A 27,637-nucleotide genomic window follows, 5' to 3' on the forward strand; every position below is an offset into this window, starting at 1 on the left:
TTAAGCATTTCAAAAATTTTATTACATATACAAGATGCTTTAAAATTAACAAATTTTTTTCTTTTACATATAATCTGTGAAATAATTGCTAATAGAATTAATAGTTTTAATAAATATATTTTAAGAATTTGTTCGATTATAATACTTTCTATTTTAATGTGTTTTTAAGCAGTTCATAGCCAATTATTTAAAATGAAAAAAACATTTAAAAAATTATTAAATTTTATTCATTTTTACTGAAATTCTTAATGATATAATAAACAAAAGTTTATAGTTTGAATCACAACACAAATTGTCACATATATATAGTTATGCATTCAACATATATGCATTTTGTAGAACATAATATGAGTTACAAATAAAAAGATTCAAATATCCTAAGGATCCTAAAAAATATGGAATTAATTTTTTTATTTTGTATACACAGTTATCAGAAATGGTGCAAATGCGGAAATACTTATTTTAATTCAGGTTTTTATCTATTATATTTTAATATTTTTCTTGAAAAGGTAATTTTATAACTGCTAACATGCATGGCTGTACGGAAAGCGTTTCTAAAGTGAAGTATTAATAACAACACAAGTAGGAACAATTTTCTAAAAATTAGTCTTCTTTGACATCTCAGTCTTGAAAGCAAAACTGATTAGTAAACTTTACATGCATGTATTTTAATTACTGATTATTCATGATGGGTAAAGCAGTGTGCTTACGAACTTCATAAGATAAGTTATATGCATAAATGATACTATCACTAATTCCAGTTTTATTCATTAGCCATACAAGTAAGCAGTTATGTATTTTAACGTGCAACCATAGAATTTTTTAAGTATATTTTCTTATATATATATACGTACACATAAATATGAATTGATAGGTATATTTTAATCCAGGATTTATAGAAAAATACTTATAAAATTTGCTATTTATAAAAGTACAAAAATATATGTTATTCACATGAATGGATTAAATATTTAAGCACAAATAGGTAAACAGTTCATATTTATATGTTTTACTACCAATGTATATTTTAATGTGTAACTTACAAAAATATGTTAATGTAATTCATAAAAATATTTAGAATGAACATAAATAGTTTACATTTCTACAGCACACATAAATTAAAGTGGAAAATCCTTGCTATTAAGATTTAAAACTTGTTCATTCTTTAAGCAAGCAAATATATCTTGGAATGGTTTAAATTGTATTAAAGAAGTTTTGCAACCAATGATGATCAGTTTTTTTCTAGCTCTTGTGATTGCAACATTTAGACGTCTTTCATCATTTAAAATGCTTCCTTTCTGAAAAAAAAAACAGATACATACACTATATTATGCATTGTATAATTTATTAGAAGTATAATTTGCAAACAAACATTGCTTAATTTACAAAAACTAACATTTGATATTATTGAAAGCAACAACTAGAACAACAACAGCTTAAAAAAGTTTTACATTTTAATGAAAATTATTTTTAAATCATGAGTATCATTGGTAAAGTTTTTTTTAAACTTGAAATTTTGGCAAAAATTAATATACTTTTAATTTAACACACTGCATAAAAAAAAATATTCTTCCCTTTAATCTAACCTTTTCTCTGTCTAACCTGTTCATTCAATAATAGTCATTTATAAAATTTAATTATGCTGGAGTTACCACAGAAAATTGTAACACAAAACATGAGATTAACTTTATGGAACTTAACAAAATTTAGTCTACAACTTTACCTATTTTTAAGAACAATATGTACATTTACAAACTTGATTTTTTATTTGTAATTTAAACATTTAAACTTGTGCAGGGGTGATTGTGAACCCAAGTCAAAATTCTGGAGAATTTCTTGAGTAAAAAAAAAAAACAGTTTAAATTGAAAAAAAATTTAAACAAGGTTTTTTTTCCCTTTTTCTCAATCTTTCTTAGTTTACTTAAAATATATTTAAAATTTCACACATACTTATACCATTTACACATAGCTATGATAACCTGGAGAAGTAATTGAAATTTACAAAAAATATGTCTTTTTTTCTTGAGTTCATGATTATATTAACTATTTACTGATAAAAAATTAATATTAATCTTGAATATAAAGCATCTGGCTCTCCCTTACAAACAAATAAAATAAGCTGCGTTTTTAAGTTTCACCTTTGAAATTTTGATTTCCGGAAACTTTTGTGATCAATGATTTTTTTTAAACGTCTGGACCTTCGATCTCCGGAAACTTCCGTATCACGGTTAGCGAAAAATCCGGATTTTTTCCGGAGCACAATCAGCCCTGCTTGTGCCATTTTGAAAACGCACTCAATACTGTTTTAAAGTAATTTTGAGAGGGGGAACATAGTAGTGCATATTTTAGATATAAGAGCACAATTTAGATGAATTGGAGCAAAATTAGTACAAGTTAACAGCAACTTTGACCAAAAATACTTGTTTTGGATCAGGATAGGGAAGCAAAGGTAGTTAAGGACAATTTGAACAGCAATTACATCACTGCATACAGGATTATCAAAACAATATTTAATTATAATAATTTCTTAAGCTCTTAAATATGAAGAGAAAAAAATTATAACTCCATTTGATTGTATTATATTTCAACCAAAAGGAAAAGTCTAATGATTAAATAGACTTCATGATTTTAAAATTTAATACAAATGCAACATACCAATTTATTTTCATTTGATGATTCCTTACACCTGACACAAGATATAATTATGATATCTTTATCACGGCCTTGATACTGATCAACAGTATTAACTTCAATATCACTCTTCTGAAATTCCTTTACTTTCCTCTTAATTAGGTCAACTTGCTGGCGATAGGGAGAAATGATGCCAATATCTCCACTTTCAATATTATTCTGTAAACATATAGCAAAAAAATATTTAAAAAAATAGTAGTTTAAAAACAGAGCAATAATTTGATATTCATATGGATTATAAATTATAGCAGTATATAAGCTAAATTATTATCTGATGTCCAGAAAATAATTTTAACAGATTATCCACAGCGACAATTTGCATGTTTTTTTTAACAGATAATCCATGAATTATACGTAGGAAATTACAGTAATTAATTCTTCAAATATTTTTAGACTAATTTCAGCAAACATACAAAAATAACTTTTTTTTACTAATGTTTTGTATTTTACTGACATTGAGAGAGTAATAAATAATATTAATAATAAAATATCCTTACAAAATGTTTCATCTTTCAAGTCCTTAAAACTGTGTTTTACTTTTCTTGTTACACATTTTTTCTAAGGCATACAAAAATTAAATGAATAATGTAACATTTTCAGATATTTTTATTATGAGTGTAAAATGGTTAATCAGTGTTCTGGGGTAATTATAACTACAAAATTGGCAATACAGATTAATTAAATTTCAGTAATCTTTTTTTTTTTTTTTTTTACTCTTTTGTGTTTAGAGAAGATAAAACAACCCCTAAAGTTACCTCTCCAAAACAAATTGTTATCCTAAAATCATCACTTTTAGCACTTTAACTCTTTAAATACCGAGCACTCTAAACCACAACATGTCCAGAATACCGCAAACGCCCGAAGTTGGAAATCAGGTAGCAAAAATTCCCCAGCTTTACTCTGAAATGACTGATCATCTTCTTATTCACTTGGGGAAATATCCCTAAAATAGGTGTGGGAAGAAAGACTACTTGAAGCAAGAATATTGCTAACATAACAAGATTTATAAAATGTTAATAAATGTTTTTAATCATTTGTTTGTTTGTTTTTTAATTTTATTATTTACATAGAAAATTAAGTATGTAATTCCTTGCAATCCAGTTATACAATTTCTAAACAAAGCATTTATATTGAAAATAATATTCTCGCTCAAATAAAATGCTTTTTTTCGTTGTAGAACAAAAACTAATATAATTCAATAACTTAAATAATTAAAAAATAAACTTTAAATTTCATAGAAACCAACATTTAAAGTTAACATCTGTCATTAAGGAGAAATAATTTTGGTGACAGTATTAAAATAGTATTCAACCTAAATGTGTATGTGTACATTTTACAATTTGAAATAAGAGAAACTTTTCTGATTATTTAATAAAGCTCTGAAACTGTTAAAAATATTATCCCCCAAAATCACCCCTAGGTATAAAAAATATTTTTCGCTAAATCGTTTAACTAATTTTTAATTATTTGAAAGTAAACGATTCGAAATAGATGCCAAATTTTTTATATGTCTTCCCATAATTAATATAAAAATATTTCAGTTTTTGCATTCCGGATATGCTTTTTATACGCTCTGATTATATGTAGTTTGAGCAAAGAGTAAGTCATATAAATTTCATAGTACAATATTTCTATATAGCTTCTAAAATAAATTAATTAATTATGGCTTCAAATTAATGAGATATAAAAATTTTAATGTGGTGACTCCCGATGTCGACTCAGTGTTATCGGAGAGTAAAAGATTAAAATTTCAATATGTATTTTGATTTAAAGCCTAAATGTATTTTTATTTTATTTTTAAATAATGTATTTACTGTAAAATGCTTATTTTGTTATGTATATATTCTTGAAAAATTTTCTCTCTTAATTTTTTACTTGTTTGTCTGATATGGTATGAGGTAAAAGACCAAAAAAAAAACTAAAAAATGTTTATTTGTAAGTAAATCAGTACTTTCTTTATTTTAATTTGCAGAAATATATACAGTACAAAACCCGTTATCCGGAAATCAGAAAACCGGAAAACCAAAAAACCGGAATAAAATTCGATAAATTTTCCCGCCATTTTTTTCAAGAATTTTTTTTTTCCTCATAAGATTTTAGTATTTTTCTTTCTTTTTTGAAAGATGTTTACCTTATCATCATTTCGGAAATAATCATTAGTGTATTACTTCATCGTTTTTTCTTCTTTTTAAGATTATTCCCAAAAAGTTTTTTTTTAGTTGAGTTTAACAATAAAAAAACGGCTTTTTGCAGCGATTCAAACAACCGGAAAAATCAGTTATCCGGAATAGCGATGGTACCGATCGTTCCGGATAATCGGTTCCCTACTGTATATAAATATATAATGTCTAAATTTTTATTTTATTCACTTATTATTTTTTTTAAAATTTCATTTTTAAAAAATTTTAATGACTATATTTAATAATCTATATTTAACTACTATATTTAATGCATAATTTTTTAACCTCTAATCCCATCGTTAATCAGCCAGACAGCTATTCTTTACGTATGCTAGGGAACACAATTACTTCCTATTTCAACACTGCCTTCTAGACTCAGATTTATCTTTCTGTCGCATTTTACTTGTAATTTTTTTTTTTTTTTAGTATACAACTAAATTCTTCTGCATTTTACTGAAGAGTTGGAAATCGGCATCTGTTTATCGACATGTGGTGCATTATAAATGGGTGTGGTGACAAGAAATTTCTTTGGAAGAAAAGGGGAATGTAGAAGAAATTTCTTACACTACCACACCATAATTTTGGTGACAAAGATATCAGTCCCAACTTCAAGTAGAAGTAGAGAAAATCTACAATATGACATGTTACTTTTCATTCAACAATAGCCTTTAGAAGCTATGCTGATAAGGCTTATCTTCTACAGAAATGAATGAGTTACTTGTAATATAAGGATATGGGTGGCCTGACAGCTGAATATAGAACATTCATTATGAAGGAAACAATAAGTTTATGAGAAATGACAGTTTACTCCCGATTATTCTCAGGCAAAAAATCCCTTTCGTAGGAAGATAGCATTTAAAATTGAAAATTAATGAATTTATGGAGACTTAACTATATCAAGAGTTTTGACACCAACAACATTCTCAACTAGTAAACATTCGTGTTCTTAGACCAGGTGTTAACAATTAATAAAAAAATGGGTCCTTTCAGCTTCAAGTGCAATACCTAAGTAATAACAAGCATTGAAAATGTGAAAATAGCGAGGCATTCATAAACAGCAATACAACGTGAATTATGATTTATAGCTGTCCAACTGCAAATGCAAAATAAAGTTTAAATTTCAAAGAATAGTTTCGGTACCCGTCAAAGCAGTTTTTTCTCCTGGATCCTATTGTTATAAATATAAAAACCATTTTTTCAGGCATCAAAGCCAACCCTCTAATTTAAAAAAAATAATGTTTACCTATTCATTTTATATTTAAAATTCGATTTATAATTAATTGTATTTAGTAATCTTTCAGTCTTGCAGAATTTCTAGCAGTTTATAATTTTGAACAATTGATATAGTTTTAAAGACACAATAACTAAATAATTAGATGTTTTTTTTAAAAAAAAAAAAAAACTTTGACACCATTACTCTAGTATTTTCTTTTCAGCGTAAGTAACCCAAAAAACTCCGATAAAAAAGGCAGACAGTTTCATAATTTAAAATGTTAAAAAGAAATGAATTTAAAATGTTAAAAACAAAATAGTTTTAAAACAAAAATTTCACGTTAAATGAGTTAAAAACAATCCAGATTTTATTTTAGCTGATAAATAATATGAACTTTTTAACCTCTAAAGAAATAATTTTCAATCAAAAAATTTGTTAAAAAAATTGATGCAAAAATCAAAATAGAAAAAAAAAATAAGAAAACATTTCAAATTTAAGAACAAGTATTATAATCTATTAAAAATGTATAAATAACTCTGCTTGTGCCTATATTTTATTTAATTTCAGAATTGTTAAATAGCCGTATAATTTTTGCATGCATTATTAATGTATAAAATATTTTTAATTAACACTTTTAAATATAAATAAATCAAATAATATTAAGAAATATTTATTTATAAAGGCTGAGCAACAAATATATATTTATATTTGCAAAGAATAATTTAACCTGTGATTTATGTTATAAGGTCACAAACATGTAGCGTATAAAATTAAGAAATAAAACTTTTATAAATAATATTCAAAGTAATAATTTAAAAATATTTTATTTGAAAATTAAAAAAAAAGAGCATATTAATTAGTTTCTTACATTTTGCTACAATATACTAATTTAAGCTTCTTTTTTTAAAAAAAAAAAATATTATTTTTAAATTAGATACAATGTGATATTCAAAATAGGTGTAAATATAAATAAGAGACAAATATACATGCTCTTTAACAATGTTAATGAAAACAAAACTGCATTGATATCTAAATTTAACAAAATTGTTTAATAACGCCTTTTTTCACAGGTCATAGACGCGCAGAATATTATTAATTCACAACATAAAATAAATTAGTCAAGCAATATTGAGGTAAATTTTCTGAAATTTTCAAATAATGTCTGAACAATAAAGATACATTTATATTTACAAACTATAATTTATCATTTTTACGCTATAAAGTCAAAACTATGAAGTTTAGAAAATTAACTGAAAAGTGTTTTGTGCAATATTTATGATTAACAAAATATTTGAGATAAAAAGACAAAATAAAGCATATTACTTAATTTATTATATCTCGATACCATGTATTTACTAATTTAAGCCCTTTAAAAAAATTAATAAAAAACTTCTAGCTTAAATACAATAAATAAAACATGTTATTCAAAATAAGGTAAAAATAAATAAAAGGCAAATATGCATCCTCTCTAACAGTGTAAATGAAAACAAAATGGCATTGATATATAAATTTAACGCAATTTAAAAATTTTTCAGAATATTATTATTCACAGTATAAGAAAATCAATTAATCAAAGCATGATTTACACAGGCACATTTTACATGTTTCGCATTCCCAAGTGCTTTGAATGCTATGATCCGAAGGAGTTTTCCTATTCATATTCTTACATTTCATGCAGATTCTTTTACGACCGTCAATCTTTCTTCTTTTATGCACATAATTAGCTGAGGTGGGTGAATAATCTAGAAAAGGACGTTTACGTTGAATCAGATGACTCGTTTCGATGTTGTGAATGAGTTCATTTTTAAAATGATAAAGAGAATTTTTACTTTTAGATTGTTCTGAAATCTTTTTCAAAATAAATGCATTATTGATGGCGGTGTCTATTACAAAGGAAAAAAAGATAATAACACAATTTTGAAGATTTTCTACTAACAGAATAGTATTTACGATTCTGATCAGCAAGATCTACACCGCCCATAAATTTGTTATACATTTCAAAGGATACTGGGCAACATACATCAATTTTTTCAGATCCTTTTCTTCTTAGAACTATTTTGTTTTCATTTTTAACGTTTGTTGAGAGCATGTATATTTGTTTTTTGTCGATCCAGGTTGTGCAGAGTATATTTGATAAGGAAAGGCATTGCCAAGATGCACTTTCATGATTGTTTTTAAATTTTAATTGTTTTATGTTTTCCGACAAATTTTTTCTGTTCTGCATAAGAGTACCACATGCATAGTGACCCGATCGATATAAAGCATACATTAAAATTGAACTGGAAAAAAATCCGTCAAAATAAATAACGTGTCCAGATTTTTTTTAAATTTGCGTCATATGCATCACTACGTCATATCCCAAACCTTTTCCACTTCTCTTGACATTATCCTGTTTTCCTCCATATAGATCAAAGCTCAAAACATACCCATGCTTTGATGTACAGAGCATCCATAATTTTATGCCACGTTTTGCAGGTTTAAGGGGAATATACTGCACTATGCCAAGCCTTCCTTTATACTTCAATAAAGCTTCATCAACTGTATGGAATTAAGTGCTTCCTAAAATTTTCCTAGATTTGATCAAACATTGGCCGAACTTTTTGCGAATATCTATAGTTTTCATCCGTTTTCTGCAACTCTGACTCTCTGTCAGAGATGTGAAAATAATGCTTGATTTTCAAAAAACGGTTCCTACTCATCAGTTTTTTTGTCATAGAATTTCCGTATATGGTGTCTTGGGACCAGTAATCACTAAACCCATTTTCACTAAACTCATGATGAGTAAAATGCCAAAAAAGCACCACAATTCGTCAATAGAAGTCAATGGCTCCAATTTGTTTTCTCTATGTTTTTCTGTTTTTAGCAAAACTCTGCATATTTGTTTGTATTTTCCATAACTGATTTACAAAGCTCATCAGTTAAATAGAGCTTTAGATTATCTAACGGTGACGAATCTGGTAGTTTCCATGGTTTGGCCCTGAATTTAGACAAAAATCTTTAACAAGAATCTTTTCATTTTTTAACTCAGATGTCCAATGAAATTCTATTGGATTTTCTTCATCATCTTCCTCATCACTATTACTGCTATCGTAAGGGGCAATAGTGGTTTCAGTTGGAGCTACATCATCGAATTCTTCATCATCCCCTTCAAAGCTTCTTCGGTCGAAAGACCTTTACGGCGAAAAGACATTTTTGTTTATAAAGATAAAGCAACTTTACAAGAGCAGAATGATATGAAACAAAATTTTGTTGAAAAATCCCTCTATTCTCTCCCCTTTTCGTAAAATTCCTTCAAGGACGATTACTGCTACACCTCCCTCATTGTGCGTCACTTTTTGAAAAGGGGGGGGAATTTCTAACTAGCTTCACGGGCACTTCAGGCATTTTCGGTAGTCTAGTTGACGAGGCGTTCCGGTAGCGAAAGTGTTAATCTGAAGCTGAAAAACTAACACCTAAATTTCTAAATTTACAGACATTTTTATAAGAATAAAATGTAAAAAATTTCCCGCATATAAAACATGGTACACTTACATTAATGAGAAACTCTACAATTGATTTGACAATATTTGCTTCATATTCATTAGTTTCCTGTCTTTGTAGGCTTATTTTACTTGAATTGACTATTTCATCTGTATTTAGAAAAGTAAGAGAATACATTAAGTCACACTTCATTACAGTAAGAATCCATGATGGTGTTTGAGATTTCAAAGATTCAACAACACTCAACTGTATAGTAGATTTGGCAATGTTTTCTGAGCCGCACTGCAATATGCCAGCATAAGTAATTTCGTTACACAATCTCATAATTTCCCTACAAAGGCAAAAAAAGTTTAATTAATAAATGACATTCTATACTTTTGTCCTGAAATACAAACACAAGTTACTATATAAGTACAGCATGAATAAACAATAAATTAACAAGACTATATCTTTTTGCTAGTAGAGTACACGATTAAATTACGTTAAATACTGTAGAAAAATATTCAAAACAAATTAAACAGCATCTTTGGATTAAAAATATTATTCTATAAAAAATTTAAGCAACACTAAAAAAAAAACAAATATGTTTTGCAAAAGTACATTACAATATAAAAGAATTATAAATTAATTTTTTGCAAAGAAATTACAAAACATTCATGTTTTGCTATTAAATTAGCTGCCTTAATATTTTATGATGTTTTTCTTAATTTAATTAATTTACTTTTTAATAAAAATTTTTACATTTCCCAATATTTTTGCTGTATGAAACATTTGGCTACCATTTGAGGCATATTTAACTTAGCATTTCAGGGGTCTGTCCAGACATTTTGTGAAAGTTCCGTTTTTATAAAATTGTGAAAAAATTATTCGTAATTTGTGAATATAAAATAAACGTTAAGTCAAATTCTTTCAACCAGGGTCCTGCTTTTGTGAATTTGTGCAAATAGGGTCCTGTTATTGCAAAAAACTTTTTCAATGAGTTTTTTAATTTAAAGCTCAAATTAATTATGCTCAACACTGTAAAATTATAATTTTAAAAAATAAACAGCAATTGCTGCTACTAAATTAGAGACGCACCATACAAATATTTGGTATTTAGCCTATACTGCTGAACGCAGAATATTCATTTTGGATGAATAAAGGAAGAAGCGTCTACCTAAGACAAAACTTGGTTCGTTTACATCTGTCTTTCTTTCCCCCCTGGGAAGGGTTTATTCGATTAACAAAACAATAATGAAGATAAACAAATTTGTGAAGGGTCCGATTAAGAGATAAACTATTTTGTGAAGGGTCCGTTTTTAAGTTAAAATATTTTGTGCAGGGTCCGTTTTTATGAAAAGATATTTTGTGAAGGGTTCGTTAACAGACCCAAATTAATTCTGAGCAGACCCCTGCATTTAGTAAAGCTACTAACGCTTGCAACTTTTTTCATAATAAATAATCATCTAGGAAGTACAATGGATATTAAGACACCTCATCAAGACAATATTAAGACATATTAATTAGAGGTTGACTGCTTTTTTTACCATTGTAAAATTTTTATTATTGCAATTTTTTACTAACTCTCATTAAAAACTAGTACATGAAAATTCATATTAAATTTATTTTATTGAAAATAATGTAATCTGCTAGATTCTTCATAGTTAAGCCTCTTTCAATATGTTATTTTTAGCTTATTGTAAAACAAATTTAATTAAGACAAAAGTTGAGGCCAATATTTGCAAAGGAAACAAAACAAGTAAAAGGCTCTATTCATGACGCATAGTCCATTGTAAGGGAAGTAACATTAATTATACTTGCATGCATACTGCCTAATTTTAAAGTAACTTTCATTCAATAATTGAAGTTTATTTATTTTAAAATTCTGTTAAACTGAGGAGCTTATCATCACAATATTTAAGGTAACTAGTTTGTACAATTGCTTTAATTACATATTTTATGTAATTCCATTCAAAGCAGTTCTGTTCAAAATATTTAATGGAAGTTGATGTATATTTTGAGCTTCCCTTGCTCAAAGTAGGGATAAAAACTTACATAATTGTTTGAAAATTATTCATATTTTACATAATTTAATTCAAAGCATTTTTTCTAAAATATTTAAAAGAAATTTGTAAATATTTTGAATTTCAGTAAAAAGTATAAGAAAACTTATTTAATTGTTTGAAAATTATAAATGTTTCATTTACCATAGTTAAGTTTACCATAGTTAACATAGTTTTGGCACAAAAAAATAACAAATATTTTAATTTGAATATAAACTTTTGTACTTAATTAAAAAAATAAAATGTATTAGATCATCATTTGTTTTTAAAAAACTTAATTGAACAAAATACTGGAAATTTATTGCATACTAAAATACATTGAGATAGCTATTAAGATAGATTAAATGTTAAGATAGATTACATTTATTTCAACAGTAATAAAAAATTTAAAATTTAATATAATTTGTCTAAAGTAAAAACTCCCCGAGCTATTCGTCTGGAACCGTGGTGATGACTATGGTAACAAGGGGTAACTATTTCCAGTAGGGGTGTAGGGTCATTGTTTAGGATAGGTTTTGGCTCGGGTCAGGGAGAGAAAGGGAATCTTTCTCCACCCTCCCATAAATGCGCTATTCTTGTTTCCATAGCCCCAGATGGCTTCAGATTTTGTGGCAAGAGGAGCTCTTACCATAGACAAACTATAGTAAACCTTTGTAATGTGATTATTTTAATATAATATATAAATAAAAGAGAATAATGAATATGCAGGAATTTAAACTGAATAACTTGAAATAAAAATGTATTTTTTAGTTAGAAACTTGTAATAATAATTTCAAGAATAATGACCTTTTAATTCAAAAAAAATTTTAGTGAAAATCTGTGAATATGCAGTGAAATTAATTTAAAAAATTCTTACTCATTCATTCTGTATTGTATTACTAATTCAATACTATTTTCAGGATTTGCTAATCTCTGAAAAAGACTTTCTTCCATTCCTTTACTCCTTAAAATAGAAGAAGAAAAAATTGAAAATATATACATATCTATGACTAACACTATTTGTCAAAGACATTCTATTTTTTAAGGAATAAATTATAATTGAAATTTTACATAAGTACCATTTGTATGTTTGATTCTTATCTATGTGATACAAAATTCACAAAGTTTGAAAATTTCTGCCACAGAATACATAAACAGTAAATACTTACCGTGCTTTTTCATTTGTCACAAGAGGTGGAAGCTGTTTGTCATCACCAACTAAAATGATTTTCTTAGCATGAAACAAGGGACCCAAGCAGGCAATCTGATTTATTTGGGATGCTTCATCCACTATACATACATCAAATTTCCTTACACTGAATATGGCATGATTTATTCCTAAACATGTTGTGGCAACCACCATCTGAAGAATTTAATACAAAATACTCAAAACTCATTCATAAAAGAAAAAATATAAATATCATATATAATAAATAAATTAAATAATGAAATTGGCATTAATATTTTCTCTAGAATTTTTTTTTTAATTCAACAAGTTGTTTTAGACAACAATCTCTTTCACTTATGGCCTTACCTCTTTCCCTCAAAAAAATATTTTTTTGAATTCAATAACTCAGGATATTTGTTGTAGGGCATGATATACATAAAAGAATACCTAAATTTCAATGGTATATTACAACAGTTTAATTTAGACTATTTACAACAAATCATGCATCAGACTGAAGGTAAACTAACCTAATTTTTCATACAAATGTTCAATAAGTGCACCATTAGTTATATGACAAACATCCAATTTTAACTTCGTTTCAACTTCACACACTTATGAACCATATTGTGGATACTTCAAGTACAGCCAACTAATGACAAGTACAGCTATCTTACAATTCACCAGTTTTCTTGCATTCTTGAAAATATTATCTTTTATGCTGCACATGAATCATTATATCTAAATATTTAATCTAGCCATCTGATATTTGATGCTTTTAAACGATAGTTTAAAACAATGATACAAGCTTTTAAACAATAAGAAATTAAGTTGCAGAGGAAATAAAAAATTTATTTTAAAAAATCATATAACACATTTAAAGCATAGTTTAAAAACAAACAATTTTAGTCACTAAGTTAGACAATTTGATTAGAAAAAAGAAAAAGTCTGGGAGAATATCTTATATGATATCCATTATAAAGACGAATTTTAAAATAAATTAATTCTTCTAAACGAAACATTTAATACCTGTTCCTTCATGAATGTTTGAAATTCTTCTACTGTCTTAAAATGTTTAGTTAATGTTTCAAATGAAAACTCTTTCACTCCAGAGTGAATTCTTGATCCTTGGCCAATTCTTACAAATTGAATGTGCTCCTTAAGCTTCAATAGAATATTGTCAACTGCAGAATGGGTGTAACTAGTTAACAGAACTGATAAGCCCATTTTCACAAATAGTCTCACCAAGGCAACAATTGTGGATGTTTTACCTAATGAAATATTTCACATAATAAGATCAATATATTTTTTTTAATACAAATACTATAAAAAAAACACAACATATGCTTTCATAATTTTCTTATTTCACTAAAAATACTACTAACTGAATTGCCAATTAACTTTTTCTTTTCGGAAGACAAAAAAAGGTGTCTAAGGGGTAGAAACGGAATTTTGTGGCAACTATTAGCTTCCTTCCATGAGAAGTTATTAGCAGATTCAACTAATATGAAAACAGAGAGTAAAAATAAAAACTGTTATGGTAGTCATTAAGCTATTATGTGCTAAGCAAATTTCTTGCTGTTTTGATAACTATTTCAATTAATTTAGATAATTTTCTGAACAAGTGAGCATCTAAATTATGTATGGGTATTTGAAAAATTAGAAATTTACAGCCTTTTGTGAATCGAATCATAGAGCACTTCATTTAGTTATTACAGTAAAAAAATTCAATGATAAAAATAATCAAAAGATTGTTAGATTGGCAAAACCAGGACGGAATAATAAGTCGGAAAAAAAGAAAACAAATAAAAATACCATTTATTATGTAATTAATTTATTCTTAAGAGGATTGTGACATAATAGAAATGAAAATAAATAATAGTATAAAAAGAAATGAAATGAGACGTTTATTAAAGAATTCATACAAAAACGCATCACAAAGCTTTTTAGAAGAATTTATTTTATTAAACATTGTAAATTGTTGATAATTTTTAAATCATATAGCTCTAACAAAATGAAACATACAATAGCAATCCTTTACCATAAAAATGTTTTAGTATCAAATAATAATATATAACTATATAAAATAATAGAAAAAGAAGAAAAGTATGTTTGTTAAATCTTTATTGCCAATACAAGATAATTCCGATCCAGATTTTTTTTTTTTTTTTTTTTTAGAAACGTTACAATTGCATCACGGGATATCAATATCTGAATTACAAAAAAGATAAAATCTATAGACTTAAAATATTTTAAATGAAACAAGATGTTGATTGGAAATGGAAAAAAATAGTCAAAAAAATGCTTAATTTGAACTGATTTATAACAAAATATAAAAAAAAAAAAAAAAATCTTAAAAATATTAAGTGTTTAAGTCACTAGCAATAATATAAGAGGTAAAAATAATAGTATACAGAAAATATAGTTTAACTGTTGTTAAAAATATAAACTAAATTTCTATAAGTAATATTTTTTAATTTAACAGAAATTTTTAAGGATATACTTTGTGCAACACAATTCTCTGAATTTCTGATTTGTACATGCTTTGATAAAAAATAACATTAATTACTCATAAAATAACTTTCAAATGAATTAAACTGTTGAAAGCATTCTCAAAGTTCAAATACTTATCTTATACATTAACAAAAATAAAACTTAAAATTTAATAACAATACTTGAATAATTCACACCTAAAAAAAATTTAAAAATTTTTTTAAAAAAACAATAAATTACCAGTTCCCGGCATTCCTTTGATTAAAAAGTAATCTTCAGCCATCAATGATTTGAGAATAGCTTTTTGTTGAATTTTGTTCAGTACTTTTAATATAGAGCGACCCAGTAACACTACATTTTTAGGTAAGGACTTCAAAAAGTTAGGATTCTCTTTAGACACAATATATTTTCTAAGTCTAGCAGCTTGTTCATCATCAGACATCAGGAGCATCAGGTTGTTTCGAATGCAAGCAGTAGCACTATTTGAAACTTGTTTGTCGATACGAAAATTATAAGTTTTATAATGTGGCACAGCATATAAATCTCTAAAAAATACAGAATAAAAGTATTTTAGTATAACTATTTATTTAATTCTACATAAAATGTAACAAAGAACTATGCAGAAATACTTCTATAAAATTGACTTATGATTTTTTTTTCTAGCAAAAATATAGCATTTCAAAGGATATGCATCCAAAGTATAATAATACACAGTTTAAGAAAGTTGAGTTCAAAATATTCCTTTATGAAGAGCAATTTTTAAAATATTATCTCTTTCTTAGAGGTAGAGATGGGAGCAAACAAGTGCTACAAAAAGAATAATAATTAAATGAAGCAAAATGTGGATAAAGGTTTAGACATTTTAAAGATATGCCTGTTATTTTTTTTCCTTTTTATACAGAAATAAATAAATTTTAAAGCGATCAATGTCTTTAATACTTACTATTTCTTTTCACATTCTGATAAGTAAAATAAAGTAGTTCATAAGTTACAAAATAAGTTTGGTATTTCTATATATTAATAAAATGTATGGAAAGGTTATATTTTTTGCTATTTTGTAAGCTTTCACTTTCAACCCTCAGACAGTTCTGAAAGTTAACTTTTATTCTTGCTCAGCATGCTTTTCTCAGAAAGTAAGCTTGTTTCTACCATTATTCCAGGGAGAGAAAAAAATGGTTTGTAAAGAAGAAACATCCTTACAACTTACAAATTTATCAGTGCAACGAAGAGATTGTGTATAAATGATGAAAAAATATACATACTTTAAAAATGCAATGTTTTATAACATTAAAAAACAACATACCTGTCAGTACCAACTTTGATGCAAACGTCATTGACATCCAAAATGTATCCCATTGAAATGGCTATTTCATCAGAATTATCTTGATTACTTAATGCAACATAATCCCCTGCCCTTAAACCACCATTTAAATGCTGCTCAGAAACAGGGCTGTTTACATTTCGATTGAAAATATTCATATAATACTTCTCTTCTGTTTCATTTATAGGTATGCATTTTTCCAACACCATCCAACTTAGACACATGCCTTTTTTCTCTCTGAAAGAAAAAATAAAATTCATAAGTGTTGTAAACTAAAAATATTTAGGAACTATCACAATATATGTTTAGCAAAAATACTATTAATTGGGAATGATTTTAAAAAGACCAAACCATTTTCATGTGCATAAACTAAAATCAAGAGTATCTAAACTAACTACGTAGTTAATCATTCAACTCATAGAATATGCATCAAAAACACATTTTTATATTTTCTATATGTATATCCAAGAAATCAGGGCAGCTAAAAGTGAATGCTCTCAAAAATTTTATTAAAATAAAGATAAGTGATAAAATGTAATCTTTGGAGTATTTGAAGATGTTAAAGTAAAACAATAAGATTCCGATATTGTAAAACTGGCAAAAATCATTATATTTAGATAGAATCAAAGAAAATAAAAGTATTGAGAAAATAACTGAGTAAATAAAAGTATTAATATAGGAAAGTGTGTTATAATAAAGTGTTAAAAAATAACTTAGAACATAAAACTGTTATAAAGATACTGCACTAAAAAAGTAATCAGAAATAACATAAATATTAAGCATAAAAGTGATATAAAAAAATTGAAAAAACTAAATTGTAACTAAAAATTAAACACAAATAAAAATTTAAATATTTCTTAAAACTGACTTGATCTTTCAAGATAGTATCAAAACTGCGTATACTGATTTTTCTGTTTATTATATAAAAAATATCATGCAATATTTATATACATATATACAGGGCCTGTGCTAAGGATTTCTAATTATTAGTCAGTGAATTAGCCAAACATTAAAAGTATTCACCAATTTTGGAAAGTCTTCGCCTAATGCAAATCTTAATTTTTTATGATTAATTTTTCCCCATAGAAAACTGCTTCGCGGTAGTTTATTTCAGGCTTATATTACTTCAACCCAATGCTAATTGGTTATGCAACACATCTACCAAAAATTACTGTAATCGAATAAAAAAATATTGATTTGTTTAGAAATATTCATTTTGACGTAATTTTGAAGATCGAGTTAAATATGTAATTTTGTTTCCAGTGGAAAAAAATCATTTGCCAAAACATAATTTTATTCGCCAAATTTACGATTTTATTGCATTTGGCGAGCTGATGAATGCTCAGCGTGGGCTATGTATATATATATATATACATTAAAAAAATAACTAAAATAGCACAAAGGTGTGGTAGAAAATATTTTCAATCTATTAAGCTTTTGCAACGCTTTAAAATGTCCCTTACATGTTGATTTTTCTTCTTATTCAATGAACAAGTGCAGAGAAATTTCAATACAAACTAGCTTAAATGCTAATATTAGTAAAAAAAAAAGTGCATTTTTCATACGTTTATAATCTGTAAAATAATATTTTTAAACAGAAACACAACAATTTATGAAATTTGTAACAAAGTAACAATAATATATAAACTTTGGAGCTTTAATAAAGAAATATATATTTTATCTATGGTCAGCTGAAAATATAACTGTATCAAAATTATTCAAAGTTATATATATAATAAGCATATTATTGTCTGACAAAATAAAGTACTTACATCTTAATTTAAAAATATGAAGCTTACCTAGAAAGAGCATCTTCTGTCCAAAATGCATTAGACACTGCTGAACTAGTTGATTCTAAAAGAAGAAGATTTGACCAATGTATGAAATATTCCAGATGACTAGAAGTAAGATGACTAGTAGTTGATGGTATCAAAGAGATCATAGCATGATTTGGATCTAATTTGTTAGTTTCTAAAAAGGATCTGAAAATTATTTAGAATTATTAAATGTTTTCAATACATTAATACATGATTAGATAATTCCACATGGTTTTTAAAAACAATGATTAAAATTTTCATGAATATTTATCCCTGTAGCAGACATGTCTCTAATATTCATGAAAGGCCACATGAATTTTATATGTAAAATTATGGAATGTGAATTTTATGAGTTTTATTAAAACCCTATTCTAATTATCCTGAATAAAAATGGACATTAATGGTACTAAATGCTTAGTACAATTTTCTATGATTTCTGTTGATGATCAGTTTCATAATACAATAAAAAAAATTGCCAAAACTTCTGTTGTAATCCTGTATTCTTAACCAATGATGCATATATATGTTTTATTCCATCAAATTTAACACACAGTATGGGGAGTCATGTTTGCCCATCATGGCTTAAGCCAGGGTTGGATTTCTCATTCTAAAAGCCGGTTGTCTGATCTCATTTGCTTTGATCACCATCTGCTCCCTGACCCAAATTGTAATAGAGTAATATGCACACAGACTAACATTTTCTTTGAATCATCATTAAGGATGAACCTCTGATTATCATTATTTCACCATTAGTGGATTTTGTGCAACATTGGCAATCAAAATAGGTTAAAATTACGAGAAAAGTTTCACTAAGGATAAATAAAAATAAAACAAACTAATAAAAGCATTAATCAATAATTTAAATTGTGGGAGCCTTGACCTCCATCACCCTAAGGCCGACAAACAGACTAACATGGGAGAGCTTAATTTAATGAGTGTATTAATAAGATCTCCTCAGCACTTTCATTTTAACTAGCTACTCAAACAACTTTTGCATTAACTACTTACTTTTGATAAACTGTACATGGTAGAAGATAAGGACACTTTTGGCACATTCTCTTATTATTTATTGGAGTTGGAAGATGGCAGTGCTCAATGTCTTCATTTTGGTACTCCGTTGATGAAAACCACTTATACGTATAAAATGCAAGCTCATTTCGCAGCTGTATCAGACCTCTTCTAGAATTATGGTCTGCAGATACTAATTTCATGTTAGTGGGATCCTTTAAATACAGCAGTAATCCTTCAGAAACATCTTTCATTCTCTCATCCATCATAAGAGTGTATAAATTAACCTGACCCATGTGTTCAGCAGAAAAGGTAGGGCGACCAGTTTTTAATTCCAAAGGTAAGATCTAAAAGTAAAAAATATTTATGCAATTAATTAATAATATTATTATAATATATAATTAACAATTAAAAATAAAATTCATAGAATATAATTCGAAAATAGATCTTTTAACAAAGGAAAATATACTCGCAATTTAATGAAGAAATAGTGCAAATTACAATTAGAAAGATCATATATGGGGAATAACTAACATTGTAAGAATTAATCTAACTTAAAAGCGAACAAATTTTATCAGGAAAAGGGTGCAAGAAGTGGCATAACTTTTATACAAGGAAAAAATATTTTGTGATATATTGAAGAAATATTGTAAATTACAATTTCAAAGATAATATATGGGGAATAACTACTATTGTAAGAGTCAATCTAACTCAAGGGTAAACAGTAATCTCAACATTTTTCCAAAATTTACAGCAGTAAAAGGGACATCTTCTAACAAAAGAAAATTATACTTGCCACTTAATAAAAAAATATTGCATAACTCAAAAATAATATATGGGTAATTGTTGTAGAAATTAATATAACTAGAAGGTGCACAAATTTTTAGAAAAGGACTGCAAAAAAAGCTAGATTTTAAGGTTTGCAGCAAATTCAATTTTTGTATCAATTGATAGTATCTTAATTATTCCAAATGTTATAAGACCAATATTAATTTGTGTAAAACTCCCAAGACAAGCACAGCAAATTTTTCAATTATTTTTAAATGTATTTATATATACGAATATATTTATAATATTTTTATAATATATTAAAGTATATTAAAATACATTCAAAGCTTTGCAAATTTTCTATTCTTTAAAAAGAATTTAATTATTGCAAATTTTAACTTACTCAATGAAAAAAATAATTATATATATCTTTTGCAGTGTATAAACTTTTTCATTTGAAAACAAATTTTTGAACTTAATTTCTTTTTGCATGTTTAAGTCTAAGAAATTTTCTTAAAAGTAAAATCAAAATGTTGAGAGATTTAAATTTTTTTAACACTTTATATTGGAAACCTTACATTTTAAAAATTTCATTTTAATTTCAGTGTAGCAATTCTATTTTTTTAAATGTTTATTAAAATAAATTTGAATAACAGAATAAAAAATGATTTTAAGATAGTTATGTATGTTTCCCCAGTTATATTTTGGCTGTAAGCCACATTTACTAGCAGAGTTACATATTTCCCGTCATACATTGGGCACCCTTAGACAAACTAATAAATAAAATCTATAAAAAAAAAATTTATATTAAATAATTTTTCAAAATGTAATTCCACAGAAGTTGTTATAATTATATATTTCTTCGACTAACAAAACCCTAATCTGATAACAAAAAATTTCAAATTACAAATAGCATTAAAAAATAAAATAATGCCAGATAATAAAAAAATAATTAACCTGTACAAATAAATCCATTAAGATAATTAGTTTCTATCAACTAGCAAAAAAACAACTCCAGTTATGTTTTATGGTTATTTTCTTATATTGATATAACTTCAACTGGTAAGGTGAGTCTAAAGAAAGTTAAACAAAAGAAGAAAAAAATAAACTGAAAAATCTGGTTTAAAACTTCAAGCAAAAAATCAGTTTTGTGTTTAAAAATTATTTTGATACCATATGAAGAAAACACTTAATGGTGTCAGTTCATGACAGCATTAAGTGTTTTATGTCAGTTAATGTAACAAAGAAATAATTTTTTAGAACATGCATATTTACTTTTAGACTTCTTAAATATATCAAAACTGCTTCACAAAAAAAAAAAAAAAAAAAAAAAACTCTTAGTGATTGGTTTAAAAAATTGGTTATTCTAACTTTAAAAAACCAAACTGAAGATAAAAATATGCAATTTTTTAAATCCATTTTTTACCAATTGATCTAACTTTGTCTAAACATACCAATCTTAAGCATTAAACTAAACTTTAACTTTAAAAAAATGGCACATTTCTGCAATACATATAATGTTACTGATTTTCCAAGGTTTTTTCTGGGAAGAAATTTTTAGTCTAAAATAAAATCTACAATAATTTGAAAACTAATTGCCACACTTCAACATCATAAAATTTTAAAAATATTTAACATTTTAACATAAAACAATTCTAAATAAATTCATAGCAATCAGGATATTTAACTTTGATAACAATGAATTCTAAATTAATATGGAACTTAAAATTATCATTCATCCAAGTGAAGTACAAATAAAAACAGAACGAATGGGGAAAAAAGGGAAACAAATTACTTTATGTTATTAGATTATTTCATCATAGGAAAATATTTCAAAATTAATACAAACAAAAACTATCTTAAGCACATGATAAAGGCATTGACAACGTATGATTTTATTATTACAGATACTACAAATTAGATACTATATAAACACATCAAAAAAAAAATCTAAAACTTAAATCTAAGTAATCAAGATGCAGATAGATATTTTACAAATATTACAATAAAAAAATCAGAAGAAATAGACATTTTTAAGGAAAATACAAATCAGCTTCACAATTACAAATGAAATGTAAAATAATACTTTAGTTTTCTTCTGGTCACGAAATAAGGTGTTCACGGTCAAATCAATTTTTCCTTTAATTCCATACTTTGGACACCATACATTGTCTTCTATACCCTCCACACACGTGACTTGTATATTTTCAGATGCATTCATTTTATTTAAAGAAACATGCCTTTTAATCCACAGAGCAATATTTGGAACATATTCCTTTACTTGTTCTCTGATCTCAGAAAAGGACAAATTTTGGCAACTTCTAAAACATAAAAAAGGATTTTAAACTAAAAAGTATACTTTTTAAAAAAAAATGATTAACTAATTTTAAATTGTTCAGATCCCAGTAGCCAACATTTATTCAAATCCCTTTAAAACTAAATAAATTGAATAACTAAGCAGACTTTAAAAATAATATAAATGTAATATAATAATATAATAAAAATAATAAAAATAATATTCATTAATAAAATTTAAAAGTTTAATTATTGACTTTCATTACATGAACAAACTATTAAAATAGGAAATAGATGAAAAATATGACAAAATATACATAAACATAATCAATAACATCAAGAATATATGAATTCAATAAAGAATAATGTATGTTATATTGTTAAATAACACAACACATAAATCTGAAATTTATAAAATAATTACACTCACAATGCTAGTAAATTCTCCTGCTTCCATAAAACTGAATCAAGAATTTTATTAATTTCTTCAACAGAACCTCCATTAACAGTCTAAAAGAATAAAAATATGCAATTAGTTACAGAACTACTGCTTTTATTTTAATTAATAAAATTAGCAGATTAGTAAAATCAAGAAATAAAAATTGTGTAATACTTTATGTCAAGAAAAGTAATTTCAACCCTCTTTCATCTATATCCAGATGCATATTTCTAATAAACTTTTTTATTAATAATGACAAAAATTTAATTGGTTTACAAGAAAGCATGACGGCTAAGAGTCAGAATTTTACAAACAAGCCCACTTAAAGTTTAATAAAGATTTTTTGTTGATTTTGTTTTGTACAATTTGTGTTGACTAAAAATTTAAATTTTATAATCTAAGTTTCTGCAGACACAATTTTTGTATAGTAAAACACCACTTTTGGAATCGTTTAGCATGAATGAACATATTAACATCAAGCCCAATTTTGCAGATTATCTATCTTAAATAAAATTCATTTTCATATTTATTTTTAAAACATATGTTAAGTTAGAAGATGTAATAAATGAAAAATAAGTTAATGTACAATAAATGTAAATTTCAGAAAACACTTAACACAGCCACATGGTGACAGAAGGAGTCAGTCAGGTTATGTAATACTACAGAAGATAAAGCTTTACATTTTTAGATTTAACAATAAAAATATTTAAATTTACACTATAATTCTACAATAACAATTTTCAGACACTTTTATTTTAAATTAGTTACTTTTTTAAATTTTATAAAAAATTTTAATACCTTTTACCTATCACTTGTGGCACAAATGTTAGACTGGTGTTTTAGTTATTGCTCTGATTTTCTATTTGATATTAAAACTCATTTTTTACTTTTGTTTTTATTATTATTACTTTGTATAGGTGCTGAAATATATTTTTGATTAATATTGTTTCGTTAATTTAACCTCCCAAAGATGGATTCAACCACTGTTAGATATTGATTTATGAAATATCTATGATTTTAAAAAAAATTATGTGGATTATTAAGTCAAATTAAAAATATTTCAGATCAAACTACTAAAAGAGAGCTCCAACTCATCTCTAATGTACATACTAAAAAGATAACTGATATATAACAATGTTGTTTCTGTCTTATGCCACTTGACAATGCTGACAAGACTATTTTAAGGCAGTGGGGTGCACTTCTCGTTTATCAGTGACGCATTCTATGACCAAGAATTCAACTTCTGCCACACACATACATCACAGCCCATTTTACAAGGAGGACACATTCACACACCATCCATCCATTCACAGATCGTAATTTTGGCCTGAACCAGAGTACAATTAATCTCCGATCCAGTACCCTCAGAAGAGCTTGAAGGGCTTTGTGACCCCAACAGATTTAGCCTGCGCCAGACATAATTTGTACACAGGGAGTCTTCTGCCCACAGGAATCGAACTCATGACCTTTTGGATTATAAACCAGGCTATCTCAGCCCATATAAAACAATAAATATGATATAATAGAAACCTGTTGAAATATATCATGAACTAAATTTCCAATCATCATAACTTTATTCCCTGAAGACCAAGATGGAAGGATATGGTTGAGGACAGCCTTCCTCATGCAGAATAATGTTGAAACAATGGCTGTGCTTGACAATAGGAAATCAGGGTTGACAACAAGGAATCCAGTTTTGTCATTTATAACACATGTGTCCTTTTCAAACTCTGACATAACATGCACAATGTCTCCAACATTGACTAAACTATCAATCCTAGAAAAAAATAATAATTTTTAAAGCTTTGAATATAATAATAAAGTCTTTAAAATATACACATCTATCAGAACTAGTTGTGATAACATAACAAATCATTGTAAACACTAATATAAACATTATAGTAATTAGTAATGTAACATTAATTTATAATGTAAACATAATGATAACATTTAAGAAACAATGTAAATATTATGAATGACAAGCAGATGCAATAATTTAAGACAAATTTCACAGACATAAATAAAAATTTGAAACACATACCAAAATCCTCTAAGATAACATGACCTTAAACTGGAATCTTGAGCTTTCAAAATCAATTTAACTTCATAAGGAACACTGCTTCGATTTACATCTTGTACTCGAAACAAAACAGAACTTTTTTGTGATGAGCTAAATCTATAAAATATAAAGAAAACATAACTGATACAATATTTAATTAAATAAACAATGGTAATGTCTTTCAGAATTTGGGTCTACAATGCTGTGAAATTAATAAAAATCACTAGATAACTCAATTTTTTTTCACATCAACACTTTAATTCGGATCTTTTCTAAGCTTTTGTATTGTGAAAAACACAAAAATTTGAAAAAATGAAAAGCAGTAGAAACCAGATTATATGAATGCTTATCCAATAACCTGAGTAGGTTATCAAACACCCCTTTTGATGCACATTAAAAGGTCCCGACACAAGTTTCGAAATTATTACAGTTAATGTCACATAATAATTGTTTAGTTTTTGTACCTTGTGCTAACTAAATCCAATTCAATTTATTTATCTATTTAGAATATTGAGAATGAAAATTAAAAACAATTTATAATCAAAATTAAAAATAAAATGAATACTGAAATCATACTATAAAAAGAATAATTTAAAAAATACACAATGAAAATAGACAAATATACGGTATCTGACTAAACTGACATAAGTTGCATTGCTAATTCATGCAAGACAGGGATTTCTAACCAGATGAAGGGAGAGTTTAAAAATATTACACCTAATGTTGCCCAATAACTGTTTCCTTTTTGGGGTCACGTGCTAATTAAATCCCTCATTAAATCCAATTCAATTAATTTTATTTTAAATATTGAGTATGAAAATTAAAAATATATAATAAAAATTAAAAATAAAATTAATAATGAAATTGTAATATAAACAGAATAATTAAAAAAATTATAATTAAAACAGGCTAGATATACTGTATCTTGCTAAACTGACATTGCATCACTATCTTTATAAGTAATCTAGTTGAATTCTTCAAACTTTGTTTCTGCGTGTGTCTTTTAGAACATATATTAACAAATTTTAGATTTTAACAAATATGTGTAAAAACTATTTCTAACAATGTAGAGCAAATAAAATTATTTCAGATTATCATTTATTAAATCTATTTAAATTTCCACCAAAAAAATTTTTTTGAAAAGTAATTTTCAAAATAATACTTAGCCGAAAATTCAGCCAAAGGACCGAATACACCGAATAATGGTCGAATATTCATTGCATCCTTAATTTATATCAAATGTCACGTTTTGTATTCACATAATTTAAAAGCCACTATGATGATTCATATTCAATGGACTTAAAAATTATACATCAGAAATCATATTCACGCGATTTTAAAATTATAATAAATAAATACACTGATAAGATTAAATGACCACAAATAGCAATAATTTATCACAGAAATGCATAGAAAAAATCAGGACAATTTAATTCTGAAAACATTAAATGATTGATAACATTAACAGAGATCACATTAAGCTGAGTAATGTAATAAGAAAAAATATATATTTATTATTTAATTCCATTTATGTTTCTTCTTACTTAAAATCATTTTCATCAACATGAGGTTCCAATAAGGCGACATCTTGGATAAAAGTATCATTTTTCCATTCTAGCTCAGTCATCCAACTAAAAGAATTTTCCATATCACAAGTAATATTTTTGGAAGGAGAATCTCTGCATTTAACAACTTTATTATCAGTCTCATGACCAGCAGAATCAAGTCTCAGATTTTGAACCTCAGAGCAAATGCTTGTATCAATTACTTCTAAATGTGAATTTGTTTTAATGTTTTCACAATCTTTGCCAGTCAACGAAGTAGAGTTTGATTTATTGTACATGTTTGAGGCAACATTTTGAGAATCAGTCTTACTAGAAGTGCTTAGAAGAGGTGCATTAAGATTGTGACTTAGATCAATTTTTGCATTAACTTGCGGAATGAGACATGTTGATGCAGGTAATTTAGAAGTATTGCATTGCAGCTCTGCATTTTCAAACTGGTTTATTAAATTCGTTTTGACAGATTTATTCACAGAACAAGTCTGTCTTGCACTATCTAATACAGATTTATCAAATATGATATTAACAGAGCAATCATTTTTTGCGGTGTTATGATGTTGATTTAGTTGCTTTTCAGATGTATGTATTTTTATATTAGAAGAAGATGTTCTATAGACATCACTATTGTCTGACGTTCTGTTTTTCATCATGTAGTTAAGCAAAGAGACTTGCTTGCTCTTGTTCTTAAGTTTTTTATAATCAGGAGATCTTTTAGTTGGAGAACTCGTGATTTTTTTTCTCTTGTGGGGTTTTGAAATTTTAACATTAGATCTGGCAAGTAAAGATGCTTTCTCTTTTATATTTTTTGGTGTAGGAGGAATGAAATCATCACTATCTGATATTGGTTCCATGTTAAAATATAAATAAATCTTTCCACTGATGAATAAAGATTTCTTTTATAACTTACATTTTTTATATATTACAGGTTAATGAATAATGTATCACAATTGAAAGTTTTGAAAAATAAAGCAAATAAGTCCAAATATAAAATATTGTATTTGTTTTTACGAAAATACATCTGTAACAGAGAAGATAAATACAATTAGTTTACTATCTAAAGAGAATCAACCTGCGCGGGTATAGGTGGTAAGCTTGTAGCTGACTATTTCTATGCAGTAGAAAGAC

General features: G+C 26.4%; 1 protein-coding gene across 1 annotated transcript; it reads right to left on the reverse strand.

Annotated features, from left to right (window-relative positions):
- Positions 1 to 27,629, reverse strand: LOC107437510 (DNA replication ATP-dependent helicase/nuclease DNA2). Its single transcript, XM_016049534.4, has 15 exons — positions 26,495 to 27,629; positions 24,933 to 25,067; positions 24,422 to 24,668; positions 22,883 to 22,962; positions 22,244 to 22,478; positions 19,390 to 19,736; positions 18,364 to 18,546; positions 16,547 to 16,801; positions 15,484 to 15,788; positions 13,780 to 14,021; positions 12,755 to 12,948; positions 12,463 to 12,549; positions 9,616 to 9,895; positions 2,656 to 2,850; positions 1 to 1,298 (listed from the first exon to the last, which is right to left on the reverse strand). Exons 1-15 carry the CDS (start codon positions 27,361 to 27,363, stop codon positions 1,119 to 1,121), a joined length of 3,834 nt encoding a protein of 1,277 aa, XP_015905020.3. The 5' UTR covers positions 27,364 to 27,629; the 3' UTR covers positions 1 to 1,118.
- Between the last annotated feature and the right edge of the window lie 8 nt (positions 27,630 to 27,637).

This window comes from Parasteatoda tepidariorum, chromosome 6 (genome assembly GCF_982258835.1).
Source record: "Parasteatoda tepidariorum strain Cologne lab strain chromosome 6, Ptep-v5.0, whole genome shotgun sequence".
Taxonomy (NCBI): Eukaryota; Metazoa; Arthropoda; class Arachnida; order Araneae; family Theridiidae; genus Parasteatoda; species Parasteatoda tepidariorum.

Excerpts from the sequence above, each read along its gene's own strand:
- LOC107437510 (XM_016049534.4), bottom strand. The coding sequence starts at position 27,363 with ATGGAACCAATATCAGATAGTGATGATTTCATTCCTCCTACACCAAAA. Across the intron at positions 24,669-24,932 it reads TGTTATCTTAGAGGATTTTG|GATTGATAGTTTAGTCAATG; the intron begins GTATGTGTTTCA and ends ATTTTTTTCTAG. Across the intron at positions 2,851-9,615 it reads TTGTAGAGTTTCTCATTAAT|AATAATATTGAAAGTGGAGA; the intron begins GTAAGTGTACCA and ends ATATGTTTACAG.